General features: G+C 37.1%; 1 protein-coding gene across 3 annotated transcripts in view; it reads left to right on the top strand.

The window, feature by feature from the left end:
- LOC129238801 (galactokinase-like) overlaps positions 1-21,092 on the top strand; it is a 125,505-nt gene that overhangs the window by 78,196 nt on the left and 26,217 nt on the right. For all 3 annotated transcript variants that reach the window (XM_054873991.1, XM_054873989.1, XM_054873990.1), the window contains exon 7: positions 15,571-15,677. In XM_054873991.1, coding sequence (XP_054729966.1) covers positions 15,571-15,677 — 107 coding nt within the window. The remainder of the gene's footprint in view (positions 1-15,570; positions 15,678-21,092) is intronic.

Raw genomic sequence — 21,092 nt, 5'->3', positions numbered from 1 at the left:
GTTTTTGTTTGCGACATCGTCAGCTACGTACGGCTCATGATTTTGCTGCCGTTATGCCCTCATTGTCACTTTGGCAATTACGGCCAACAGCTTTACGAGTGCCAGAAATTAAAATGATGATGACATGGCATGCCATCAGCCATCAGCCATCAACCATCAAGCAGCAAGTATCCGCACGTCATCCTCATCGCCAGTCGCAAATGTAATATTATGGGTGTGGAATAGAAATGAGCAGATACAGCTAGGGAGCGAGAGAGAGAGAGAGAGATAGCGCGAGCAGGAAGGTGCGACGTAGGGCCTTAAGGGAATCAGAGCAGTGAACGCCAACAGCTTTGGGACAGTCAGCTTGTGTGGCGGTAAGGCAAACAAATTTTTCGGATATCTTCTGGATATAAATTTTTTTAAGTGGTGATTTTTTGTTTTTATTTTCTGTTGCACATACAATCCCTGCGCTACATAACCAAGTGCATGAAGATGTGTCCTGCTTGTCTGCAAAATCATTTGTTTGCGGTGATAAATAAAATAGCGTTGGGGCACTTCAGGCAGTTTGGAGCGTGAAAAATCAGCACTCGCTTCTGCTGACAAGAAGGCAAAATCTTTACGAGATCGTACCTTCAAGTATGTGCATATGTAATAGTCCATGCGGTGTCATACTATCGAAGGAAGGAATGCGGTATCTTATGCTCGGATGTGTTTGTATACTCGAATTATCAACTTTGTGTTGACACAAACACCGTCATGTTGTGCCTTCTAAAACGCTTGTCCCTGGGACAGTGTGCACGAAGACGAAAAGTGGCTTAAATTTAAAGTAGTGGAAAATTATGCCTAGGATGCTGGGTATGACCGCTAGATCCATGTGCCACCTTACACGCTTGAGAACCTCGGTAAGTTTCGTGTTCATTGTTCGGCAAGTATTGGCTAAAAATTCTCTCAATAGTTGCCAAGTAAAGGAAATAATTTCAATAGATATGGGGTTTGTCTGCAAAAGTGGGTAGACAGAAACGCAGATCAAGAAGGATATAAAAAAGAAGAAGAAAGAGAAAAGAAAGACAACGAAATTAAAAAGAAATTAGGAAGGAGACGAAAAAATTTAAAAGGATGAGTAGAAGCAGAATAAAAGGTCAAAAGTAGACAAAGGAAAAAGGAGAGGAGAAAGGAGAAGAATTAAAAGAGAAGGAAAGAGAAGAAGAAGAAAATCAAGAAAAAAGGATTGAGGAAGAAGAAAAAGAAGAAAGAGAAGAAAAAAAGAAAGCAGAAGAATGAGAAGGGAACCAAAAGAAAAAATGAGAGGAAAAAGGAGACGATTGAAAAAAGAAGGGAAAAGAAGAAAATTAAGAAGGGATTGGGAAAAAGAAGAAAGAGAAGAAGATGGGGAAGGAGAAGGAAAAACAGGAAAGGAGAAAAGAGAAAAATGAGAAGGGAAGGGAAAAGAAGAAGAAGAAAATTAAGAAGGGATTGAGAATGAAGGAAAAGGAAAAAGAGAGGAAGAAGGAGAAAAAAAGGAGAGGAGAAAGGAAAAGAATGAGGAGAGAAGCAAAAGTAAAAGTGAAGAGGAAAAATAAAAAGAAAAAGAATATTAAGAAGAAGGGATTGAGAAAGAAGTAAAAGAAGAAGGGGAAGAAAACGAAGACACGGAAAAAGTTGGGAAGGAAGAAGAGAAGGTAAAGATGAATAAAAGGGCGAAAATTAATAAAACAATTAGATGAACAAAGTGTAGAGAAGTGAAAGCCGAAGAGGGAGAAAAGGTTGAACAAGAAGGAGGGAAGAAAAAGTAGACAATTAAGAAAAAGAAAGAAATTAAAAATATGAAAATAATGAAAATGGAGAAGAAGAGGAATAAATTAAGAAGAAGAGTAAGAAAAATATGAAGAAGAAAAAGATTAAAAATATGAAAATGAAGAAGAGGAGAAGAATAATGCACAAGATAATGTGGAAGAAAACTTATAAGAAAGAAAAAATAAGGGAAAAAGTAAAAGGGAAGAGGTAGAAAAAGAAAAAAGAAAGAAGTGAAGAGGATAAGGAGTAAGAAGGGACAAAAGAAGAAGAAGAACAAGAAGAAAAATAATAAAAATAAAAGGAATAAGAAAGTAAACAAAAAGAGGAAGAAGAAAACGAAAAAGAATTATAAGAAGAAAAGGAAGAAGAAGAAGGAGTAAAATTAAGGAAAAAAAAGAGAAACTGGAAAATAGAGAAGAAAATTAATGAGAATAAAATAAAAAAGGCCGAAGAGGAAAAAACGAAAAAAACAAGAAGAAAACGCGAAGAAGATATAAAAAAATAAAAAAAACTAAAGAAAATGAGGAAGAGCAAAAAGAACAAGAAGAAGAATAGATATTAAGTTGGAAGACGTAACCCCATTACTAATTCTTTGGGAGAGGATAATGTCGTTTGCTTCATGGTAAAAAGCGAATCCGACATAAACGGGATTTGGTCCATTAAGTCCTGTCGTTTCTGTGACCAATCTCAGGAGACTCCAATACAGGAGAAAGCTGATACATCTTGGTCATTTGCAGTCACAAAAAAGGCACATACGCTCGGTCGAACTCTTCGAACTCGGTCCAGCTCTATCTTAAGCTTAGTAAGGGAGCTGAGTCTGAAGAAAAAGAAGAAAAAAAAGAGTAAAATTAAGGAAGAAAAAGAGAAACCGGAAAACAGGGGATAAAATTAATGAGAAGAAATTAAAAAAGGCCGAAAAGTTGAATATTAGAAGGAATAGGAAAAGAACAGGAGGAGAAGGATAAGAGGAAGAAACTTAAAAAAATAAAGAGAAGAAAAATGGGAATTAAGTGAGGAAAATAAAGAAAAGGGCAAAATATTGAAAAGTTGATAATAAAAATGAAGAGGAAAAAATAAGAAGAAAAAGACGCGACAAGACAAGACAAGAAATATAATAAAAATAAAATGAATAAAAAGGTAGAGAAAATGAGGAAGAGCAAGAAGCAAACAAAGAAGAAGAATAGATACTAAGGGGGAAGAAAAGAAACTGGAAAAAGAGAAGAAAATTAATGTGAAGATAATGGAAAAGAGGGAAAGACTTAAGAACGAAAGAAGCGGACAAAGGAACAAGGAGGAGGAGAAGCTGAAGAAAATATTATTATATTTATTAAATATTAAAAAATTAAGTAAAGAATAATCAGAACACAGTGATGAAAATAAAGAAGAAGGAAAATATTGAAAAGATAAAAAGAAAAAGAAGAGGAGATAAAGAAGAACAAGAGAATTAGAAAATGAAAAAGAAAAAGAAAAAGAAAAGAGGAGTAGAAGTGGAAGTGGAAGAAAACGAGTGAAGATATTGTTTAAGCTGTAAGCGTTATTTATATAGCATTTCCTTCCTCTGGCACAATCGCTCACCAGGTTTATGAAATAACTTATAGGCATATCGTGGGCTCGAAAGGAATACAGTATACTTTCTCTTAAGCGGGCACCCAAGGTACTGCGCTTATGAGAAAAGAGTATAAAAAATGAGTATTATTTTATAGGAGAGATAACGTGCTATGGGGAGGGTTGGTTGTCCGCTCAAGAGAAGTAAATTTAAGAACATTTTTAAGGATATACCACAAAACCGAAAAAAGTGTCCGCTTATAGGAGGTGTTCGCTTAAGAGAGGTGTCCGCTTTAGAGAGGTGTCCGTTAGCGAAGAGTACACGGTATATCCTTCTCAATAGCAGCAAAACGTCTCCTCTACCATCCGAAACCATTTAGCACTAGCAATTAAAAACCAAGTGCGTGTAGCGTAGTACAGAAGTGAAACTTTCAAGGCAGACAAAGAAAGAGGGAGAGACCCGAGAGAGAATGAGAGAGGGAGAGAAAGAATATGTATCTATATTAATTAATTTCACAACATTTGCAGGGAATACGAATAGATAAAATTGACAAAAAACGGGAAACGGTCGACCAATGTAGATAAACGCTGGACACATACCCACTACTCCGAGCGTTTATCACCCGCACAAACGCAACGATTTCAGGATCGCAGCAACGGCAGAAATTACCGCAAGGCAATACCGATAAATCCGACACCGGAATGTTTAGCACTTTATAGTACGCACAAGCACTAGCCAGGAAACGGAAATAAGCGCCAAAAAGTAGGCACCAAAAAAAAGCGCCAAAAAAATTGGGACCAAAAAACGCCCCAAACAGTAGGCACCCAGAAAATATAACGCCAAAAAGTAGGTACCAAAAATATATTTCCTAGAAGTTTGCACCAATAAACAAGCGCCAAAAAGTAGGCAGTGTTATTTCTCACTAGAAATTAGCAACCACAAGGAAAAACTCAGGAAAAATTGCCTAAAGTGTATCCAAGATATATTTATGGCATAGCTCTCTCTCTCCTTTTCCTCTACGTTACATCTTTTTTCTCTCCCGCGGAATGAAAATGCCTGGAACGTTGCATGGCCTTGAAAATTTACTCTCCACTCTCGCTCGTCCATCGACGCCTAAGAAGTTTTACTTGAAAAGTAAACTGGCTCTCTTCTAAGCTCAAATTAACTCCGCGCACGCTTCAGTAGAAACTGGATTTCGCCCAAGTCAAAACAAATGTTAACTAATTAAGGAAACGTATATATATTTCATGCTTTTATTCCCGGTTGAAAAATGAGGCCCTAGGGGGGAAAAACGCGCATACTTATTATTTTTTTTAACATTTTTTGGAAATTAAAATTTGAAAGAACGTTCTTTATCGGCTACAAATTAACTCGGATTGCGTCTAACTTCTTGAAACTTATATTCATAAAAAGTACAAATAGTTCTACGGATTATCTACCTAAATTCCTATACTAAATACTTATGACCAAACAAAAAATATTTCTGTAATAAATAATTCATTTATTACAAACGAAAAATAGTTTGAGGCTTTTAAAATATTTCTGAATTTTTTCACCAGAACTTCCCCACCGTTGACTGACTATTCCTTTTCTCAAAAAATTTCAATTTCTGCAATATTGTCATTGCTGATGACACGTCAGCGAAATTTTATGAGAATTTTGGTGAGCTTTGTTTTCAAATGCCGAGATGTTTGGAATTTGAGGTATGATTATTACATTTTACTTTGCTCTTACTTTACAATAAAAACTGTCTTGACTACATAACCGCATTGCAGCATCATTTTTGTATGTCAGAAAAAAAGAACGAAACCTAACTAATGAAAAAGACCCATGGCAAATATTCCGCTGCTGCTTTCTTCGACTACTTTTCCGGCCTTCCAATGCCATACAAGCAAAAAATTAACGCTACCACAAACAAAAGAAACTGAGAAATGAAACTTGTTCGAAAAAAGTATAGCCAACTTGTCAAAGGTAATAAGCCTGTCGGCGCATACCTCTTGGCCAAGGTATTTTCACGGCTGATGCAAAGAAAAAATTAAGAAGAAAAAAGCATTCGCCTATAGCCGTAGCGCTTCATTGAGGCGATAAATTTTTACTTCCTTTCGCCCCTTGCCACTTCGATGCTGTTGTCAGTAAACCGCAAATACCTGCAGAATTTGGTTGCACACATAAGTACACACGTACACATACACGCAAACATCCATGTGCACGTATTTCTCTTTGTGCGATTGAATGAGTTCCGCTTTCTTTACTGCTGTTGCTGCTGCTGCTGCTGTTCTGCCCTTCACCGGAAGTGAAGAGTCATTCGCCTGCAGCTCGTGGCACCAAAGTAATTTGGCAAGGCTAGCCAAGGGTGGCGAAAAATATAGCAGCAGCAGGTGAGTAAGGGAAAGGCGAGAATGAATTCGCGGCAAGCAGCCAATTTAGCGTACAAATTGGCTTCATAGCAAATAGAGCGCCAGTGACAGCAATCGCCCAGTAGCGGCCAGCTGCCATGATATCAAAGTAAAAACTAAGACGTAGGGGGTAGAGTAGAGTAGTGTGAGTAGAGAAGCAGTGAACAAATTACAAAAGGCATATGAGAGATGAGGAATGAGGGACGAGACAACCTGCTGTTGATGGGGCTATCGTAGCGACAATGCCACCGCCGCTGCTGGTATTGTCCAACGTTGATGCCAACACACCGGAAAGGTGTCACACGCGCTGATCTTACATTCACACGCATACACACAAGCATACATGCAAGCACAAACACATGGAAAAATGGAGCACCTGCCTGCCGACTGCCAACGGGGGCGGGGGCTGCGTGTAGGTGTATTGCATTTTCTCTAGTCTGCAATTCAAATTAAAGCTAAGGCAATTTTTGCTTGTCACTTTTCGCTCGATGTACCTTTGCATATTCGTGGAGCACAAATACACAGGCACAGCGCAGCACTGTTTGTAATGTTGCCACATGAGGTTCACGTAGTAAGTGTTGCGATTTATGCGCTCAACTCAGCTTTCGTCGCTTCTTTGCCTTGGACGGTGTGTGTTTGTGTGCTTTCATGTGCATGTGTGTGTGTGTGTGTTGATGTTTTTACGTGGCCATCCTCTTTGTCATATTTTTGCTGATTTCATGCTTGCTCCTTGCTCCTACATGGTTTCTTACATCCATGCCACATTTATCGGCATACATTCATATAAACGATCGTTTGCCTGCAGGTCCATGCCTGAATTCTGTACTCGCCTGCATGCACAAGAATTTCTCGAATCATTCACAAAAAATTGCAAAATTCCAAAAGCCATCAGCGCAGGCTCTAGCGTACAGTGGGGAGATGTTGTCCCTGGTGTTATTCGAAAATAATTTAAAATGTTTCGCTGAAAATCACAAACTATTGAACTTTGGAATTTTAAAGAAATCGATATAAAATGGAAAACAAAGAAAGCTTTGACAGTCAACAATACTACATGATGAAGCTCGTATTTGTTCAATGAAAGTATTATAAAAAAAAATATGTATATATACACACTCTTTTCACCCGGTTCACCAGCTTTACCACCTTCACATGTCCACCATTTTCCTAAGCCCTCAACATCCACCCTCTCCTCCTGTTGCTATGTCCACTTTTCACCCGGTTCACGACCTTCACATGTCCACCATTTTCCAAAGCCCCCCACTTCCATCCACTCATGCTGTTGCTTACGCCGACATTTCACCCGGTTGACCAGCTTCACCGTGTTCACATGTCCACCATGTTCGACATCCCTTCACTTCTGCTGTTGCTATGCCCACTTCTCACCCGGTTTACCAGGCTCACCGCCTTCACATGTCCACCTTTCTCCAAAGCCACCCACTCCTGCTGGTGCTACGTCCACTTTTAACCCGGTTCACTCGGTTCACCACGTCAACATGTCCACCATTTTCCACGTGCAGTCGCTTCCACCCACTCCTGCTGTTGCTATGCCAACTTTTCACCCGGTTCACAACCGGCTGGTGAACCTGGTAAAAGCACCTCTTCGAATCAAGTTTGCTTCTAATACGGCAGATGACTAGTCCAACCCATATTTTGCCTGCTGCTGTAAGCTTAGTAGCAGTCTCCGGTGTAAATTTTAGGGTTGCCGTTTGTGTTCCCCATAAGCTTTTCGCAAATTAACGATTGCGGACGAAGCCACATTTAGTGTTTTGAATTGGTTGGTTAAAGCTTCATGAACTTCTTATTTAATCGTGATTTCTTCGAGATCACGAATTTCTTTCTGCCGTAGTTCAGTTAGTCTGCTTCCTTCCACTACGTCTCCTAGGACAGCTTTAACTGCTTCGTTGATCTTCAGGGTGTTCGGATCAGATGATCTTTCAAGTAGCAAGTCTCCACTTGCAGTTTTTTTACGCCACATACTTTCTGGTTGAGCTCCTGTAAACATGGCTTTGTTTTCACGAGTTTCAGAAGATCTGCATATGAGACATTGCCAACGCTTTTATCAACTACCGCATCTTTACGAGGATCTCTGGCGTCTGCGATTTCCTCTCGTATTTATTTCGTCCATTTGTTTCCCGTAAGGTTTTGGAGTTTTACTTGTAGCTCCTTTACGGTTTTTCTTAGCAATTAAAGAGTTCCCTCCTTCAGAAGTGGATTGCTCATTCGTTGATGCCGGCGTTGTCCTGAGAGTTTTACCGCGGTCGTTTTTACTCTTTTTCGCCGGGCTTCTCCGTACCGCAACGGAATCTATTGTTCCCTTTGGTGTGCCGTCCGCACCGCACTTTATAAGAAGATCAGTAACTTTCCCCAACAGCCGGCCTTAACAACCGCGCTGTTAGTTCTGCCTTCTTCAAACTGGATAAAGAGGCAAAGTGAATGGGTTTGGTGGTGAACGAGGACAAAACGAAGTACCTTCTGTCTTCAAACAAACAGTCGGCGCACTCACATATCGGCACCCACATCACTGTTGACAGTTATAACTTCGAGGTTGTAAAAGACTTCGTATATTTAGGAATCAGCATTAACATCGATAACAATGTCAGCCTAGAACTCCAACGTAGAAGCTCTCATGTCAACAAGTACTACTTTGGACTAAGTAGGCAACTCAACAGTAAAGTCCTCTCTCGACGAACAAAACTAACACTCTACAAGGCTCTCATCATGAGCGACAAAACTAACACTCTAAAAGACTCTCATCATGCCCGTCCTAACGTATGGGGCAGAAGCGTGGACGATGACAACATCCGATGAAACTACGCTTGGAGTGTTTGAGAGAAAGATTCTGTGGAAGATTTTTGAACCTTTGCACGCTGGTAACGGCGAATATCGTAGGCGATGGAACGATGAGCTGTATGAGCTTTACGACGACATAGACATAGCGCAGCGAATAAAGATCTAGCGGCTACGTTGGCTGGGTCATGTCGTCCGAATGGATACAAACGCTCCGGTTTTGAAAATATTCGATGCGGTATCTGCTGGTGGTAGCAGAGGAAGAGGAAGGCCTCTTCTGCGGTAGAAAGATCAGGTGGAGAAGGACTTGGCTTCACTGGTGCCGGTTAGCACGACAGGCGCGCTTTGCTAGCCAGCCAAAATCGCGTAAGCGGTTATCGCGCCAATTAAGAAGAATAATAGTATGGTGGTGTTAGATACCAGCCATGTTTTACTTCCGTACAACAATACTGACTTCACACATGAGCTGAATGATCGCAGCTTAGAGCACCTGGAGATTTGCGAACTCGCCCATACTGTATGCATTCGCCCGAACGCCGCTTTAACTTTGTTTAGCCTACAGTTGACATCTTCATCGGCTCGGCCGTCTGCCGTGATAGTGCAGCCGAGGTAGCAGAAGCTTTCAACAAATTCCACCGGGCACTCGTCAATCATATATGAATACTGGTCTTGCTTTATTGTGGTTGAGCCTCATAGCGTTCGCCTTGGCGATATTGACTTCCAGTCCGAAAGTGCGTGACTAGTCTGCCCACCTTCGCGTGCATGTCAGTGGACAAGTTTAAGTCGCAAGTCGGCACGGGTTGTCGTTTATAAACCAAGCTGATATTTTTTCCTAGACAATATAGGGTTATTACGAAACTTTTAAGAAGGTATGAGTAGAAAAATATTGTCCTTGAAATTTAAGGGGCACCCTAGTGTACGCACATGACAATTTTTTTTTTCGGATGCCTCCAGAGATTCACTTTCACTCGCTTAGTTTTCAATATTTGGCTATGAAAATTTGGTTAAAGGTCTCAGTGTTAAAGGAAAGGATTGGGGAATAGTCAGTTCAAAATAGAGACCAGTTATGTGAAAAACCATGTACGGGACTCTAGTTGACGCAAGCCACAAAGTTATTTCCACTAGCAGACAAAAATAATAGTAAAACTTTTTGAAAAACTTTTCTTGTTTTCAGAAATGCATGAAAAGCGTCTTGTACAAATTTATTGAACTAATTTGTCAACGATATGATCAGGCTCCGAAAGTAACCTGAAGTTCATGTTCATGTGATGTAATGCCTTTGTATTGGTTTATGCTTATAGACCCCGAACTGTGATATATTGCCTGAAATGCTTAAAAAAGTAGTCGAAAATTCTGGGATGTGAATAACTTGCCTTTGACGCTCTTCTTGTGAACATATGACGGAATAGTTTCAAGTCATGTATGTCGAGAAAATAACTACCAATTCGAAGAAATAATCGCATGCTCTTAATACTGTAATTTTTGGCTTCAATGCACTATATTAAGCATCCTAAGAAAACCGTGTTTGTGCAACAAATTTTTAACTAATCTAAGAATTATTTGCGAGGAGTATTAGCGACACCTTTACACCGCTCACTTCTCAATGATTCGGTATTTTCGCTTTCTATAGGGATTTAAAAAGTTGAAGAAGAGCAAATTTTGTGCACCATTCCATTCGCTTTCGAAACACTGTCTTGAAATAACGGCCGCATATACACAATTCCTCTTTGCTTACCTTGCCAGAGTTTTTATCTTTTCGTTTATTTACAGTACTTTTTGAGCACCCACATTTTCGTTGGCTTCTTTTCAAGGATTTGGTGTGAGCAAAATTTATTCATCGTTGATTGATGCTTCAACATTTTTTTTACTTGTCTACTGTGGATACGCTTGCTGACATCAAGCGCCATAATCAAAGCGACTTCATAAAAATTGGAACGTTTTTATTGAGCTTCGCATGAGTTATGCTTCAACAAAAGTTACCTGCCTTTAAGTTCTATCAGATTTGTAATAATTTTTTTTATACATACGTAAATTTGGAAAATCCCTACGAGTGGCGGTGTTTATGATTGAAAATTATTTCCATTTAAATATTTACGTCAGCAGTTAATAAGTACTTGATTACATCGGCCCTGTCACGTAGAGAAATGCTAATATATTTTGGCTACAATCCTTTCAATTCGTCCTGTCTTTCCTGTCTCATTCTTAGGTAATTTGCTCCTGGCATACCAACTCCTTTTCTCTGCTCTACCGCCAGCTGAGTTTAGCTGTTGATTACTTTGGCCGCTTGCCAAAGCAACGATTTCTCATAAGGACACATTCAAAGTGCCGAAACAAAGGCGGTGCGGAAATTTGCAATAAAAGATAGTTTGAGTGAGCAAAGAGAAGTTTTATTGACACTGCATTGCGACCCATTTTCTTGGAGAAAACTCGCCGTAAAAGCGGCGGCATTTTATGGTTGCATTGCTGCCTGATTATGCTTTTGTTCTGCAACCATGAAGTTATCCCGTTGTACTTATTAGAGCTGGCGTTGACAGTAAGTAGGGAAGTGCAGGTGACAAAAATATCTGGTTCATAAATACTTTTTTTGGGCAAATGAAGAATAAGAGATTGAAAAACATAATTTCTCATTTCTGTATAGTTATTTTAACTTTATACTTTCATAACTTAAAATCAACTTAGAAGAAGTGCGACAGCTTGACAAAAAGTAGAGACGAAATTTGCTAGGGTGATTTACTCGAGGGGCGTACATCTTTAAAGAGTACAGCGCTCTCTCTCTCCTCGCAAACAGCTCTGTTAAGCGGACACTTCCCTTAAGAATTTAAAAAATTTAATTTGTCCTTAAGTGGACAACCCTCCCACAACATATTATTAACTTTTTTACACTTTTCTTATAAGCAAACCTTTTTCCAGTCTCTCAAAAGTATAAATTATTTAAGCCTTTAAGTGATCTCTCTGAATTTGCACGGACTTTTCAAACGACCCTCGAAGGATTTATAATAGAAATCTGTGAGGAATATTTTTGTGGTAAATTTTAATTCGCTATATCTCTGTTATGAGTTTTTCTGAACGATTCCCGCAGAAGAGACAAAAAATATCCATCTAATGAGGAGTTAGTAACGAAATAAAAACTATCATAGTGAACTAAAATTATAATGGAACTAAACCTCATTATTCCGCTTTTCTCTAAAACATCCAAATATGTTTTTAATAGGGCTCTAAGTTTTCCGAAAGTAAAATTGTATTTATGAATTTCCCATAATTTTAAATAGATGGTAACTCGCTCAAAAACAATTTCCAATATTAAATCTGAACTAAAAAAGCATGCGTTTGGTAATAATGCTTTAAAATGTTATTTAAATAATTGTAATTTTTGAGATTGGTGGCAACTCGCTAAAAAAACTGTAGTATTAGATCTTCCGTTAAATCTATCGTTTAAAAGCAGTATTGTTAAAATTTATTCAATTAATTTCCATTATGGAATTAGGTGGCAACTCCCCAAAAAATATTTATTACTTTAAGCGCTCTTTAAGAACTGGCGTTTGATACCAGTGATGCAAAATTTTAGTTACTAATTTGTCTTGTTTTTAAATAGGTGGCAACGCCATCCGAGAAATAATTATTGTTTTAAGCGTTCTTCAAACATATGCAGTTTTATACCAGTAATATAAAAATCTATTTATAAATTTCTCTTGTTTTTGAAGAGGTGGCAACGCTATCCAAGAAATATTTATTGTTTTATGCGTTCTTTAAAGATTTGCGATTTTATACCAGTGGTGCATAGTTTTATTTATTAATTGGCCTTGTTTTTAAATAGATGGCAACTCATAAAAAAAAAATGTTGGTTTAGCGTTCCTTAAAAACTGGCGTTTAATACTAGTGGTGTAATATTTTACATATAGATCTTCCAAATTTTTAAATAGGTGGCAACTTGCTCCAAATTTTTCTTTTTGTCATTTTAAACGTTCTGTAAAAACTCGCATTTGACACGCACTTTTATTAATTGATTTCTCTTGTTTTCAAATAGGTGGCAACACGTTCCAAAAAAAATTATCGGTATAAGAATTTCTCAAAAATATTGCATTCGATAGCAGTACTGCTAAATTTTATTTAATTTATTTCTATTGTAAAGATAGGTGGCAACTCTCTCCAAAAAATATTTCTTGTTTTAAGCGGTCTTGAAAAACCTGCGTTTGATACCAGTGATGTTAAATTTTATTTAATTTATTTCTACTATAAAGATAGGTGGCAACTCTCTCCCAAAAATCTTTCTTGTTTTAAGCGGTCTTGAAAAACCTGCGTTTGATACCAGTGATGTTAAATTTTATTTATTAATTTCCCTTGTTTTTAATAGGTGGCAACTCTCTCCAAAAATATATCTTGTTTTAAGTGATGTTCAAAAACTTGTGGTTTTATACCAGTGGTGCACAATTTTATTTATTAATTGACCTTGTTTTTGAATAGGTGGCAACGCTTTCCCAAAAATATTTATTGCTTTAAGCGTTCTTTAAAAACTGGCGTTTAATACTAGTGGTAAAATATTTTACTTAGCAAACTTCTTTGTTTTTAAATAGGTGGCAACTCGCTACAATTTTTTTTTTTGCTTTTATTAATTGATTTCTTTGGTTTTCAGAAAGGTGGCAGCACGTTCCAAAAAAAAATTATCGGTACTAGATTTCTCAAAAATGTTGCATTTTATAGCAGTATTGCTAAATTTTATTTAATTAATTTCCATTATACAGATAGGTGGCAACTCTTTCCAAAAATTTTTCCTTTTTAAGCGTTCTTTAAAAACTTGTGTTTGGTACAAGTGATGTAAAATTTTATTTATTAATTTACCTCACTTTTAAATTGGTAGCAACTCGCTGCATAAAACTCTTGAGAGCGAGGATTTCTCAAAAACCTTTCGATTGATAGCAATATTTTAATACGTATATTGTATTTTTCTGCTTCGTTCTACATTTACTAATACATACAAAAGTACTTATATAAATACTTATGTGCATATATTCTCCAACCAGTTGAAAGATAAAGTAGTAAATTAATAACATTTTTGCATCGTGTAGTCAGCTGCTACAACAACAACAACAACCGTGTTTATTTCACTGTGCGATTTTCCTTACAAACAGCAAATATCCCCATTTTTAATTAGCAACGGGCTCACATTTACCATAGTAAGCCGCTCCGGTTGCCCTCTCTGCATGTGAATATGTTTTTCCCAACCAGTGAGAATACAAAATAAAAATTCTCATTTTCAAATTTTTCCAATATCTTCTCAAACTTGTATCTATCATCATAAATCCATAGATATTTCCTTTGGCTTTTGTCACATATTGGTCGGCTCACTTCTCTACTAGCCGGTCTGCCCTTTGGCCATTGCAACGCCTAAAATGGCACATTTCCGTTTATCTGTTATTGGCTGCTGCACTAAATCGAAAGATTATCTATGAAAAGCAAGTATTGAAAACTCAATTGAATTCTTAACAAAATGCAATCATTTCATTTTTCACATTTTCTGTAGTTTTCATGTAGAAAGTTCCATTTGGCTGGTATTGCTATTGATGCATGTGTATGTGTGTGTGTGCTTGAGAGAACTTCTGTTAGCTGGCTCACGACTTCTGGCTACTGATAATCGCATTTCTGGCAAGAAGATTTTTACACATTGATTATGAGTTGCATGCAACGAGTATTGCATTGTTGGTTTTGTTGGTAAGCTTTTTTTCCTTTTTTGTTTTGGAATCGCTTGAATTACTTTACGCCTCTGCTCGTCGGCTGGTAATTGCGATATTATCGTTGCATTTTGCTATTCTTTTGCTGTAATTGAAAAATGCATTTTTCGTTATTATATTTTTTGCTTGGCTCTTTTTATAGTTAACTCACCAAAGCTTTCTCACACAGCTCTCCTTTTGATATTAGTTGATAATTCTTTTGTGAATTTATTATGCTTAGCGGTGCACAAACTTTGTTGGTTTACAATTTAACACAAGTAAGCTTTCAAAAAAAAAAAAAAAAGAAAGTATAAGAAAAAATAAGACACAACTGAAAGCTGTTTTATAATCCTTTTAATAGAATTTTTGCTTTCAATTAAGGTAAAATTTTAAAACCATTTTCGCGCATTCTTTTGTTAATTAGGTGTAATATGGCTTTGTGCTACAAATTCGCCTTTAGTTGCCTTTTTTCGCTTTTCCACAACTATGGCTGAGTAGAGAGTAGAAATAAGTAAAAAAATTGAAAATAAGTAAAAAAATGTGCCTTAAGAATAAAGGAAAGCAGTAGCAGCAAAGAAGTGTGTACGGAAATCATTAGGTGTGAATACGCAATTATGCCGCCACATCAGATTGGCATTTCCCCATTCACCTGCTACCTCTTGCTATGTCCTTTACCAACCTAAGCAAGATAGAATGCATGTAGGTCTAGGCACTGCATGTATCTGTTGCATGGCGCCTATACTTTCTGCTGCTGCTACGGGCATATATTCTGCTCACTGTGCCCACCATCTAGAGTAGCAATTACTGGCAGATTAGGAGCTACTTCAGACCATTTCAAAGCCATGCAATTGGCAGCTGTGGCATTGGACGGAGGGGTCGTCTACCTGAACTTAGTTCACCTTACTTTTCATCCGCTTGTATGCATTCTTGCATTTACCCATGCAAGTTGCAACTATTGAATGCAAAGCGAAGCTGTTTTCTTTTTTTTTTCTTTTAATAAATAAATGAGGAATAGCACCGCCAAGCGGGAGGCAGCGTACTTTCTTTACATTACTTTTGCATTTCTTTGCAAGTTTGCGCACTTTTTTTCGCAATTCCTTCACTTTTCCAGGCGCATTCCGTGCAAGGGGCTCGAAAGAGTTGAAAGAGCGCTGCAACTCATTAAAAATGTTACTCATTCATAGTTATTTTTTTAATCATTAAGCCGTAGGCAAATGCATACGCACATACACACAATATTGTGCTTAAATAAAATTCTCATGTATGTATGTATGTGTGCCCACACACAAGCGCACACTTGGTGGCCTGGTGCTTGAAATTTCGCACTAACGATGGTTTCTTTGCGTTGATTTAATTACAGTGTTGCAGTCGGAACCGATACTGTTACGTCGCGCCCGTCATGTCATAACGGAAACGAAACGAACACAAGATGCAGCCGAAGCCTTGAAGGCATGCGATTTTACAAAGGTGAGTGCATCCCCCTTCAGTTATACTTTTTAATTAATGCATAACTACAACTACATATGTACGTGGATATGTATGCATGCCTGTGTTGGCATGTGTGTGTGTGGTTATGAGCTATTTGACGAACAAGAACATGAAACTAGCGAAGTAAATTTAACTATGTTATATTTTCCATTTATATTTTCAATAGTCTCTGAATTTTCTTGCTTTTGACAGTTTAAATTTTTCGCTTAACACTTTGGTGACCGGTGACGAGTTAAGTCGTCATTGCACTTGCATTATCTATTTCACTTTTTGACACCCAGGGCGATATAGAATATTGCAAACACTTGGCGTATCGGGTTTAGTCGTGTCCGCTCTATAACAAAAAAATTACTTTTCTTAGTATTTCGATTTCTATCACAATTTTAGTAAAATTTCAAGAATTTCAACCATGACGGAACGTATCGGCGAAGAATATTGATTGTCCGAGTGATTTCGAAATAAATTGTAGTGATTCCGAAAGTGATGAATCTGACATTATACCACCAAAACGACAAAAAAGAAATGCTATAGAATCCGATAGTGAAAGAATGTTTTACTTTCATATTCAATTACAAAAAAATAGGCGGTGACATGGCATAGTTTCTGTGTAAAATTGCCGGTCAGCAAAGTGTTAAGTTCTCACATTGGCCTATCATTGCCTTGCTCCTATAGAATTTTTCTACTTCCTATCCCATAAGCAATTTAGGCCGACCTCAAAAATATGCGCCAGCCACCGTCAAGATAATCTCCTTTGGAACTTCGAAGTGTGGTCAAGCTTTTCCCTATTGAGTCTTTCGACTGCTGTCGTCAACTTGTACCGCCAAAGTACTCTCAGAACAAATATATTTAGGACCATTCACTTGAGTTCAAAGAGGTACTTATTAAGAAGAATTTATGAAATGTACAAGAATTTATGAAATGACAGGAGCTTTGTTCTGATAACTTCATTATTTTATTCAAAATAGTCATTTTGATGACGCCAGTCCTGTTTTTTTTTTAAATTCACCTTGTAAATGGTATTCCACACAATGTCTCAGTCGACGGCAATTCTCCTTTTTCCGCGCGCGGACAGCGGAGCTAATGGTGCCCACGAATCGGCTAACGGCTAAGCAGTTTTCCGTTATGAATGTGCACTCATAAAAGTGGCACTGGGATGCTTTCTTGATCTAAGTAGCAAAGGAATTTAATATCCTTTTTTGTTTTTGAATATTATGGAGAAGGTGTCCAGATGTTCAAAAACGTAAAATAATAAGACAGTTTTGATCTCACTGAAGAACGAATATACCTGAAATGCTAATAAAAGCACACATATTTAGGATAAATGCAACTACTAAGAGATATACCCAGGCAATAGAACAGGCGGTAAAAATTTGACCACCATATAAAAAAATAATTTTTTTATTGTACTAACTCACATCGTTTGGAATGCGGCCAAACAGTCGCTCGAAAGGTTTATATGGTTACTGGTTTCAACAAGACGGTGCGCCCTGCCACAAATGCAACAATTGAGTTTGCGCAACGAAAATTCCCGGGACGTCTAGTGTTAAAAAGAGGTGACATACCCCAGATCACCTGACTTAACCCCCCCCCCCCCCCCCCGGACTTCTTTTTGTGGGGTTATCTCAAAAATTAGGTTTACGCCAACAATCCGCAGACTATTGACCAGCCTAAGGCAAACATTCGTGCCGAAATCGACGCTATAAAACCCAAAATGCCTTACAAGCTGATGACAAACGTAGAAAAATGATCGCAGTTTGTGATTGCTAATAAAGTGATTGATATTGTATTCAAAAAAAATTTTAAGTTTTAATAAATTGTAAATAACCAAACCAAATAAAAATACCTCACTTATACAATTCAGTTGTTGTTTTTTTTTTCAAAGTATTCAATATTTTCATAGCGACATAAAAGATGGCGCACCCTCTATAAATAGGTGGATCCAACCAACCATACTCAGTAGATACTGTAACATTCGATGAATGGTACTTTCGAACCCATGCGGTATAATTTGGGTGGCCTTCGCTACCCTTCTTTCACAGACAACTCTAGCCTCGGAGTCTTAGTTATTTCTTTTCCTTTAAATTTTTTAAAAATTATTAAATATTTCATTAAGTTCTATTTAGCTTTCCTGTTACGTATCATCTGGCCACATTGTCGCAATTGCCGAATATTGTTGGTGTTAGTTTGTTTTTCCTCTTCTCCTTCGAGCAGCCAAATCTCTCTCTCGCAACTGCAGTGTTGCCTAGTTTTGGATATAAAAAGCACTCAAACGCCCATTTAAAGAAAAGAAAATACCAAATTTTAATTGAGCTACTTAAGGAACTTTGTATGCTGAAAAATTGTCTTTACTGTTAATTTTTTTAAATAAATGAGTTATGGCTATGAACAATAGACTATATTGAAAAACAGAGTTTTAAAAATCCATCTTTGTATTCAAAACGTATGTTAAGCGTTCTTTGCTATATTTGAGGTTATGTAACAAGATAAGGTCGTCATGCTTTGTTCAGTATTATCTGGTATTTTTGGTTTTTTACTATGAATACACCCTATGCCTTTAAGTCGCATTCAGTATATTCAAAGGCTGTTTAAAAGTTTACACAAACGTTTCAAATGTTAAGAAGAATTGAGAGAAGCAGGTCCAAAGTTTTGCATAACCTCAAAGGGAGCATAAATTGAGATTTCCTCTTTGAGAACATTAAATTTTACACGAGTCAATAAATTTTTAATAGCATTGACATCTTCTCAGCATAAGCTTCAAGTGCAAGAGTGGCCTGTTGTAGCCTTGCTTTTATAATTACATAAACTGTTTTTTAACTTACAGTTTTAGTGGCTTTAAATTAAAAAAGGAAACTTAAAAATTTTCGCATTTTGGGTATAGAAAAGCACTTAATTTATTGCGAAGATCAAAGGGTTGGCAACACTGCACAACAACACCAATGTGACTACACGCAATCTTGTTTCTATCATTCTTGGACCATAAGTTTGATTTACAGAAATGGGCTATTGATGATGTTCTTCCAGGATTAAAATTATATGTAAAAATGATGGATTTCTTTTTCCCCAATTTTTTTTTCTGGTCTAGGCAAAAAATCTATATTGGTACTGCGTTATTTACGCAAAAAATATATATTATATATATTTTATATTATTTGAAAGTTGTAAAGAGATTTCCGCGCTATTTTTTCTATTCACCGTTTTATTGGTACATTTGAACTGGCACAACTTCCATGTTGTGCACTAAACATTTTTAGTAATTATTTTCTAATGTTAACTTTAGCCTTAAAGGTAAGGCCGTTCATACCAACCTAATCAGTGCGTTTTTTGCAATATTTTTTTCTTTTTTAAGTTTAAAGTTCATTTTTACAGCACGCATTTACCTCAGAAAAGCACTTGCACAAAGAAAAGGTTCCTTAATTTCTTGCGAAAAATTAAGTAATTGTTTTTGCTATTCAAAAGAAAATAATCAAAAACCAGCTAAACCTTACACCTTTGTATTAATTTCCAAGCTTAACTAATTTTCTTCAACAAAACTAATGAAAATCCGAATATCTACGAGCAACTTCAATTGCAGCAACAATAAAAAGCGCAATAGCGCATTTGGCATTTCAACCTTCAACGACCTGAACGCCAGCTTAGACTCCACCTTTATAAGAACAACTACAAGCGAAAAGGCATAAATGTGTGTGTGTAGTTGAGTGCACGTATGTATATGTATTTGAGATTGAGGCTCTACAATAATTGCAGCACATTCAGTGTGAATGGTACATGCAAATGATGTACGTACAAGTACAAAAGAGCAATGCTCATTAGCTTCAAATTACATACGTTTGACCCCACATGAACTGCATTGCTGACGGCGAAAGCTCTTTTTGTAACGAATGAAAATGTATGATTGTATGTATGTGTATATGCGGCTGTGCTGGCGTTTTTGTGAATCACTTTAGTTTTTCCCTTTGCACTGCAAGTAGTTTCAACTGAAAGTGCGGAAGAGTGAGTGAGAGAGAGAGAGGGCGACCGAGAAATAGTGAAATAAATGAGGGGCAGGCAGGGTTGCTGATGGAGGTGGAGTAGGATGTGAGATGTGGAGAAAAACGTAGGAGCTCTAATTTTCAGCAGCAGAGGCGCGAAGCAATGTGAATGGATTGGTAGAATGAAATTTTGACTGCTGCTATTCGGTAAAAATTAGCGCTACTGAGCCTTTGTGCAGGCGCTTCAATTATGGCACTTGGCTCTCGATTCGACTATGCACAGCTGTTTTACTGTTCGTTGATTATGTGAGTGCAATGGAGGCGGGTTTTTGTTTTTTCATGGCAATCGTCTTGTATTTGCTCGCGCCATTCACGCAATTCGTGTAATTTTAAATGTAAATGGTAGAAGTGATTAAGAATGGAAGAGTATAAAAAATCTAAGAGCATACAAAAATATGAAATCGCTTGGAAATGTGAGCCGTGAAAGAAAAAAAAAAATTATGGAAAGGAAAAAAATCTAAACTTGCTCCATGCAAATGCTTGCCAAACAAAAAAAAAAAATCAAAAAAAAGGAATATTATATAAGAAGAAAACGTTTTTCTGGTAATGCATTGGAAACTTCAATGTGTCTTATTTGTCAAATGTCTGGGCACATTTGGGAAAATGTCGCTTATCAAAAAGCCGAATGACAGGCGAACATGCAGTAATTAGTTCAGTTATATCTGGAACATAAATAAATATCCTTCATATAGTTTTTATAGGCTGCGGAATAAATAAATACTGCCACTCAAAATATTTATATTTTTAATTTTTATTTAATACCAGTCGAATAGCTTTGAATGTTGCTATTACCCGGCCGAAATATCCGATTGTGGATATGAAACAACAAATTGGGGAAAAAAAGTTTTTTTCTGATAGCGAACGTCCATCTCAGTCACTCTTTATGCTTATTTGTGCAATGAAAATTTTCAGCCCTACCATAGAATCCGTTGTAGAAAACTTTCGAATACGAATTTCTACTAGGAATACGAAAAAATTGTAATCGTGGGTTCCATGTGAACACGAAAAAAGTGCTGCCAAACTCAAATGTAAAATTTTGTAAACTTCAATGTAAACAATACTATTTAGCAAATAATCTTTAAGCTTTTTGTCAAGTTAGCGGAAATTTCAAATTAAAATACATTCGTTGACATGCGCGTCTGTGTTAATGGAGAAGAAAAGTGAGAGAAGCGAATGGAGCCTCAGAATTGAGCTAAACACATTGATCACATCTATCCTTCTCGATATGGACGAACCAATGTAAGTGTTCGCCTTTTTGTCAAATAAACCGTTTACTTAAATACAATTTAAAAGAGGATTATCAAAAATTACCGGTTAAATAAAACTGCATTTACATACATTTTGAGTTTTGTTGAAGACAGCGCAA

Source organism: Anastrepha obliqua, chromosome 2, assembly GCF_027943255.1.
Source record: "Anastrepha obliqua isolate idAnaObli1 chromosome 2, idAnaObli1_1.0, whole genome shotgun sequence".
Lineage (NCBI taxonomy): Eukaryota > Metazoa > Arthropoda > Insecta > Diptera > Tephritidae > Anastrepha > Anastrepha obliqua.
This window is presented reverse-complemented; position numbering and strand designations above follow the sequence as displayed.